Source organism: Galeopterus variegatus, unplaced genomic scaffold (assembly GCF_000696425.1).
Source record: "Galeopterus variegatus unplaced genomic scaffold, G_variegatus-3.0.2 Scaffold3711, whole genome shotgun sequence".
NCBI classification, from domain to species: Eukaryota; Metazoa; Chordata; class Mammalia; order Dermoptera; family Cynocephalidae; genus Galeopterus; species Galeopterus variegatus.
This window is the reverse complement of record NW_007729822.1, coordinates 149,077-157,186: the sequence shown is the minus strand read 5'-3', so window position 1 is coordinate 157,186 and position 8,110 is coordinate 149,077. Positions and strand designations below refer to the sequence as shown.

The 8,110-nt window shown below is 36.8% G+C and overlaps 1 protein-coding gene across 1 annotated transcript in view; it reads left to right on the top strand.

The window, feature by feature from the left end:
- The window catches only part of USP48 (ubiquitin specific peptidase 48), a 93,563-nt gene that overhangs the window by 49,837 nt on the left and 35,616 nt on the right, over positions 1 to 8,110 (top strand). Inside the window, exons 10-12 of the mRNA XM_008585785.1 lie at positions 1,047 to 1,175; positions 1,872 to 2,021; positions 6,668 to 6,865. Coding sequence (XP_008584007.1) covers positions 1,047 to 1,175; positions 1,872 to 2,021; positions 6,668 to 6,865 — 477 coding nt within the window. The remainder of the gene's footprint in view (positions 1 to 1,046; positions 1,176 to 1,871; positions 2,022 to 6,667; positions 6,866 to 8,110) is intronic.

Below are 8,110 nucleotides of genomic sequence, written 5' to 3'. Positions count from 1 at the left end.
GTTGCTCCCGCGCCTCGCTCAGCCAGTGAGCGGGAACCGGTCTGTATGTGGGATCCGAACCCTCGGGCGGGAGCGCCGCCGCACTTCCCAAGCGGCGCACTTATCCAGTGTGCCACCAGGCCGGCCCCTTCATTCAGTTTTTTTGAATATGCTATTTTATTTCTTTGGACAGTTGTCTGAATTTATTTTTATTTTTTTACTAAATTAAAGCACTTCTGTTTACTAAAATGATTATCTAATTTTTATTTTTCAAACTATATGTGTACATTTTATATTAACTTTTACTTTATTAAAAGACAATGCTAAAATAAGTACTTGTGTACCAAGCACTCAGATTAAGAATAAAAACATTGCCAGGAGAGTTAAAGCCCCATATTCCATTTGATGATTACATTGGTCTGAATTAATTTTTATAATTGAAGACTAACATTAAAATCAACTCATACATATATCGAAATATAACTCTGTATCCCATAAATGTGTACAATTACTACATGTCAATTTAATAATACAAAAATTAATTCATAGCAGTAGTACCTTTTTCTTGTTCCAGGTTTGTCCTTGGGGAAAATAATACTTCCTTTTCATTTTTTAAAAAATGGAATGTGCTAGGCAAAGGGGATGGGTAGTAAATTTTTTTTTTTTCCTTTTTGTCTTTTTTTAATGACCGGTAACGGGATCGCAACCCTCGGTGTCACGCCCGTACCGGGGACCGGCAACGGGATCGCAACCCTCAGTGTTGCGTCCGCACCACGCTCAGCCAGTGAGCAGGAACCGGTCTCCACATGGGATCCGAACCCTCGGCGGGAGCGGCGCCATGCTCCCAAGCGGCACACTCTCCAGTGCGCCACCGGGCCGGTCCAGTAAATTTTTTAAATATTCAAAAATCCGAAGAGTCCACTAAATTTGTATGGCCTTTTAATGTTGTAAATCCATATTAAAGTATCTTGGGTATGTATTTTAGAAATTGTTTTCTATGGCCCCCCTAAAGAATAAACAAACTATAGGCATTCTAGTCAAATCATCTTTTGATTTCCCTACCTCAGCAGAGCCTTCTAAGTCCCAGACACGTAAACCCAAGTGTGGCAAAGGAACTCATTGCTCTCGAAATGCATACATGTTGGTTTATAGACTGCAAACTCAAGAAAAGCCCAACACGACTGTTCAAGTTCCAGGTAAACAGTTTTCCAGGATTGTATCAGGGAAATGTTTTAGAAGCCATACTCAAAGGTTAATGACAAGCAACAACAGGTTGCTTTTTATTTATTATGATAGGCTGATTCCATATGGTAAACATTGGTGAAAGTAAATATTAATCATAAATTTGCTTTGAAGTAGTTATTTATTTTTTGAAATAAGGGAGCCTTGGACAGAACTTTGTCACTGAACCTTCCTAAAGAAAAGCAAAAGCAATGAAAAAAAAAAGTCACAAAGGTAATCAAGACATGTATTTAAAGAGCAATTTGATTTTATTTTACTCAGTTTATAGAGCACTTGTGAGTTTTAACCAGCTGCTTATAGATTTTCTAGATTAAAAAAATGGCCTGAAGGCAGTCTTTGTCTTTTACCTAATACTGTTCTGGACTCTGTGGCATCATTTGTTTTGAAGTGGTGTTTCTGACCCACTTGATGTTTCTGGGTGGCTACTGATGTCATGGAGAGCTAGGTGGTGGGAATCACTTAGTGTTACTCCAGTGTCTGTCTTCAGTTTTACTTCTGCCTTCAGGTTGGAGGTCTCTAGCAGAAGGGGAGACCATAATAGGAAATGCCACCGGTCTTAGCCATTTTGATATAATTGAGAGATCAGCATGGTTCTCTGTCTTTGAAGACTAGAATAAAAAAGTTGTTTTATGTCTTTCTCTTTTAAATAGCCTTTCTTCAAGAGCTGGTAGATCGGGATAATTCCAAATTTGAGGAATGGTGTATTGAAATGGCTGAGATGCGTAAGCAAAGTGTGGATAAAGGAAAAGCAAAACACGAAGAGGTTAAGGAGCTGTACCAAAGGTTACCTGCTGGAGCTGGTCTGTAAGATATTCTGGGACAGCACTGTTGCCATTAAGTGCCTTGTTTTTTATGTTCACAAATGTATATGAAGAAACTTTTTCTCACCCTTTATAACCCATTAAAGCCACACTCTAAAATTACTGTGTAAACAAGCAAAACTTGATATGTAGCATTCCATATAATTTATGATCATGTACTTTTAAAAATGGGAAGCTGTTAATACACTATAAGATTAGGTCAGCACTCTGCATACATGACTCTTGTAGATGTTTCTATTTTGTGAGATATTAAATTGTTTCTAAAGAAAAAACTGATTGGATTACTATGGAAGCAGTTTGCTTATTCTATTTCTTTGCATACTTTGTGCTCAACAGTATTAACAGGCATTCTTTTATATGAGTACTTTTTTGATACTATTAGATTTATTTGAAATTTAATACCAAATATTATTATGCTGAGTAGAAATACTTTCTGCTGACCCCTGATTTCTTAGAATTATCCCGAATAGCTCAGCTCATCTCTTTCCTGTCTGTTTATTCAAGTTTACCTAGAGTCTCAAAAAAGAAACCCACTCTTTTAAGGCTTATATGCCATTTGCGTAATAAGTTATTTTTGTCATTTCTAAACATGAATTCCCCAAACTTAACTCCTGCTTAGAGAAGAAAGGCAATTTAACCCTAACTTTAGAAAATAAATACTCAAGCATAATTGTACTGGTGGTTTTGTCTTTTTGATATCTTAATTTTCCATTACTGGTGTAACTAAACAAAAAATGAATGTAAGGGTCGGCCCGTGGCTCACTTGGGAGAGTGTGGTGTTGATAACGCCAAGGCCACGGGTTCGGATCCCTATATAGGGATGGCCGGTTCACTCACTTGGGAGAGTGTGGTGCTGACAACACCAAGTCAGGGGTTAAGATCCCCTTACCGGTCATCTTTAAAAAAAAAAAAAAAAAAGTGTGTGTGTGTGTGTGTGTGTGTGTGTGTGTGTGTGTGTGTGTGTGTGTGTACGTGTACGTGTGTATACACATGGTTAAATCTGTAAGAATAGCTTTTATAAGTTATTTTAAAACTGCATCTTAATTTGACTCTGACCCTTCTTTGCAACCTGTTACTTTAACTCTGAGGGTTGGGATTATTGTAAAGAATTAGACTGACCTTGGCTTAACTGGAAATGATTTGGAAGTGAATCCATGATTCAGATCTCTAAATTAATAGGTCTTTGTTTAAAGGAGTTGGGACCTAGAAATCTATTTTCTGAACTTTATTCACAGTTTCTGTATTCACTAGATAAGAAAAAGGTACTTACTGTGTCTAAAGTAAAATGCTATTTTGAATTACCCTTTAAAACTATTAGTCCATAGATGTTAATGTCAGGTTAACATTGTGTATAAGAATCTACACTTAATGTTCTTAGAATATTTCTCCATGTTATCTGTGCTTTTACCAATTATGAGCTTTATACTTTTTTTCCCATTTGCAGTAAACTTAACTCAAAGTTAATGACCATGATTTTGAGCTGCCAATTGGAAGTCTTTTGTTATGTATTTCTAAATCTTCTCTCTGTGAACATATTTAAAGGAAGGTTGCTTATCCTAAAATCTAATCCTCACTGGGAACAAGAACTCTTTGGACCCATTTTATTAAATTGAAATGTGTTTAAATTATCTCTAGGTAAAGTATTTCAATGGGAGGGGGGGTGGCTGCTGGCCAGAACCATGGACCTTGGTGTTAACCAACTGAGCTAACTGGCCAGCCTTTCCTTCACATTTTCTTTCCTTCCTTCCTTCCTTCCTTCCTTCTTTCTTTCTTTCTTTCTTTCTTTCTTTCTTTCTTTCTTTCCTCCCTTCCCTTCCTTCCTCTTTCTTTTCTTCCCTTTCTTTCTTCTTTCTTTCTTTCTTTTCTTTTCTTTTTTGGCAGCTGACTGGTACAGGAATCCAAACCCTTGATCTTGGTGTTATAACACCATGCTCTAACCAACTGAACTGACCGGCCAGCCCTGTTTCAAATATTTTTGATGCCATGAATGTTCTAGTCTTTATAACTTTACAAAAGAAAATGAGTTGTGTGTAAAATCCAGGCTTTTTTTGAATATTAGAAATAACTTTGCACCAAAATTTACATTTTCCTTTGGTAAATATTTTAAGTTACTTTCCTGGTTCATCAAATGCTGAGATTTCATACAGTCCGATTATCTCCAAGTTCATAATGCAGTAGAGTTTTCACTCCCATTTGGTAGTTGATTATCCATGCCTTTGGAAAGCAATGCTTAGGTAGTGTACTGAATCACAAATATTAGGGAACATCTTTGAGAGCCTGCCAGGAGTCTTTTTCTAGTACAGAAAGATCTGTAGTGTAAAATCTTTGCCCCAAGCAGAATCTGCCTTAACTGTGAGATTTGTGCTCAACCCCTATTCTCAGGGAAGCTCTTGGCAGAGATCGATGCAACTCTTTATGGTAATAGAGATTGATATGGAAAGAAAGAAAGACTTCTGTGACCATAGTCACTCTCCCATGGATCCCCCAGCACACCAAAATGAAATCTGGAAAACTGGCTGAGTTAATAATGAGTACGGTATTACATCAGAATTATGGGTCCAGTCTCTGCTCTCTTCCTTCCTCTTTTTACTATAAAGCCATATGTGATTTTTCTAATAAATCGAAACAAGCTTCATTCAGAAGTTTTTTGTGGGACTCTAATAGGGGATTGGAAAATGTTGTCTTGAACTAACTGCCTTTAAGTTACATTATTGCTAGATGGGTCAAGGTTACAGTCACCCTGGCCCTTGAATTTCAGCAGACACACCCTGGCAAGGAGTGCTTTGTGCATTTTAGTTTTCCTAGATTCCATTCTTTCAGGTTTTTTGTTTTTGTTTTGATGCTGGCCAGTAAGGGGTCTGAACCTGAACCCTTGACCTTGGTGTTATCAGCACCATGCTCTGCCAAATGTGCTAACAGGCCAGCCCTATTCAGTTAGCATTAGCAGGTATTGACCTGTACTCACCCCTCCCTGGTGCTGGGGAACGTAGAACACCTAGTGAATTATTCTTGGATTTTACTCCATATCACAATCCTGTTTTCCCTTTTTGATAACCTTCAGATTACTGAAGATTTTAATCTATATACTTGAGAGAAGATTAGATATGCTAAGACTTTTATTTTACTCTGGGATTGGGATCATTTATCTCTGCATTCATCCCTGGCAGATTAAATTTGATAAATGGCAAATAAAATTGGGAGGTATTTTGAATGTAAATAACCATACCACCACTATGTTACCTATACTGCATCTTAAGGTCTCCTCTTTTTTATATTATGTGAATGTATAATTAACTTTTCTATATCTCTTTTCTTCCGAAAAGCTCAAAATACTTCATATATTTTGTCTTTTACACTCAACAACATCCCTATGAGGTAGGTAGAAGGCAGGTATTATTACCTTCATTTTACAAATAAAAGACCTGAGGCATAGAGAGTTTAAGTGACTTGCTGAAGTTCAGTTTCTCGGTGGCAGAACTTGGATTAGACCTTGGTCTCAGCCTGCAGTCCTGTGCTCTTCCTCGGCAGCTGCGTTAGAGCTGACCAGTCAGAAGGCTCTCAGTTGATGATGTACAGTTTTAGCAAATAAGGGATCCAGTAGTTCCAAATTGAAACGTTTTATACTAAAATTAAAATGGAAGTTAGTTTTCTAGATGTGTAACTCTCAGGGGAGTGTAAAATTGGTCAAAATGGGCTTTGCGTTGAAGTGTCTATCCCTCGGATTTCATCAGAAGTAGTATATAATACAAATATATAAATTCAACCTCTGTATGTTTTCTTCTATGTTTTATGCTGGGACTCACTGGAGATCTTTGTAAGTAATCAAAGTTGGCCCTTTATCTTTAATTTTGGCTTTTAGAGAACTCTAGGACTCCCTTTCCCCAAATTAAAACTCATTTTGAGGTATTTGGTTTGTCTTTTAATTTTTGCCACTTCAAATTTGATAATTCAATTCTATTATACTTCATCCTGGAACTGGTTTAAAATAGGTTACTTTCTTGAAATAAATAATAACGTAATGAATAGATCGTGACATGGATTTGGGTGGGGGAAGTAAATACCGTTTCTTAATTGACATTAGTATCATCTTCAGCGGTTGAAATGAGCTTGTGAAGTGTGGTAATAGCCAACAAGATTAATTTCTAACTTAGAGCCCAGTCTGGTTTCTCATTTTAATTTTCCGATGTATATCACGTATTTGTGAAAAGTGTTGATGAAAATAATTTATGAAATAAACATAGGAGATGAGGTTTTATGATTGACAAGCCAGTGTAGAACATGACTTGTAGACAGTAAGCACAGGTGTCCTGATCAAAGCTGTGCTGTGCTATCAAGCAAGACACTTCTCTCTGTGGATGCCTTTTGTAGAATGTGGTTAATAATACCAGCCGATCTCATAGGGCACACTGTGCAGACTTGTTATCAGGCCCAGCTCCTTGAACTCAGGGGAGTGGTAGTTAATTGGAGGTTTGTGTCATATTCATCAAATATCTTTCTGAACAATGATGATTCTGGTTCTGCTAACTTTGGACAGAGTTTGTATTGACTTTTGAGGAAAATAAATATATTGCTTAATCAAAAAACTGTAAAAATACATAGGTTCTTTCCATTGCTTTCTTCCTCAGAGCCCTATGAGTTTGTCTCTCTTGAATGGCTGCAAAAGTGGTTGGATGAATCAACACCTACCAAGCCTATTGATAACCATGCTTGCTTGTGTTCCCACGACAAGCTCCATCCAGATAAAATATCGATTATGAAGAGAATATCTGAATATGCGGCTGACATTTTCTACAGTAGATATGGAGGAGGTCCAAGACTAACTGGTAATTTGAGATATTTTCTTTTCTGCTTAAAAAGAGTATTGCAGTAAGTCTTATGGTCTTTATGAGTGGAGGTTTATGATGATTTGACCCAAACTGTGCCAGACTGAATGTTTCCTACACTTTGCAAAATGGATTTGCTAAATTAGAAGCTGAACAACTGATGCTATTCATGGAGGGTTGTTTTTTCCTTCCTCTCAAAGCAGATAAAATAGGGCCCTTAGAGTTTGTTAGTTTACATAATATTCTTCAGAGTACATGTATAAACCCTTGTTTGGTTGATTGCAAATCGTGTGCCTCCATGGTATGGGGACTTCTAACAGTATGAGATCTGTAGATTTGTAATTTAGTTTATGAATGGAAGCTGCTTGATTCTATCTTGAATATAGACCTATATATGACCACATAGTATCCATAGTCTATTTGATTCTGGCTGTTCCCCCCCCTCCCCCTTTTTTCCAGCTGGTATGTTCAGGGATCCAAACCCTTGGCCTTAATGTTATCAGCTCCATGCTTTAACCAGTAGAGCTAACCGGCCAGCCTCACTTTTATTTTTAATTAGCAACACAGGATCTTCCCCAGTCTATAGATGAGGCTAAATAAAATTGCATGACACCTTCCTCCCCCTTTCTCGAAATTAAATGCTATTTTCTGATTGTGTACAACTTAACTGCATAAAAACTTGCATTTAACTACATGCGTCAAGTCTTCTCTTGTACACATCTGGAGTTTTGCTTTCTAAATTTCTGCTTTTGATTCACAATTAATAAGCCATGCAATGGGAAGGTCATTCAAAGAATCACATTTCATATGATTCCTAGAATTTCTGTGTGTTTTAAATTGGGTCCTTCATTTTTCTTTTCCTTTTAACGTTCTGTGCTTTGAAGATGTCTTCCACATGAAGATCATTATGTGTATAGCTGTGAGATATGTTGACTTCCTCCCCAACATAGAACCTCAGTTATTTATTATCGTATATAATTTGCATCTAAACTTTGTAACATATTGTACCTTGTGGTGTACATAGTTCTAGCATATTATAACATTTTGTCTCTCATTGTTCTTTATGCAGATAACTTGCTTTTTTTAAATCTATATCTCCAAAATAATCTAGGGTATATACCAATTTGCTATATTGTCAAAATTTGTTACTTTGTTTTCGAATTCGTCTGTGTTTTATGAAGTACTGAAAACCTTTTCCTAACAAGAAGTCTGTGTGTGAATAAACTATATTTCTTTTCATTCTTT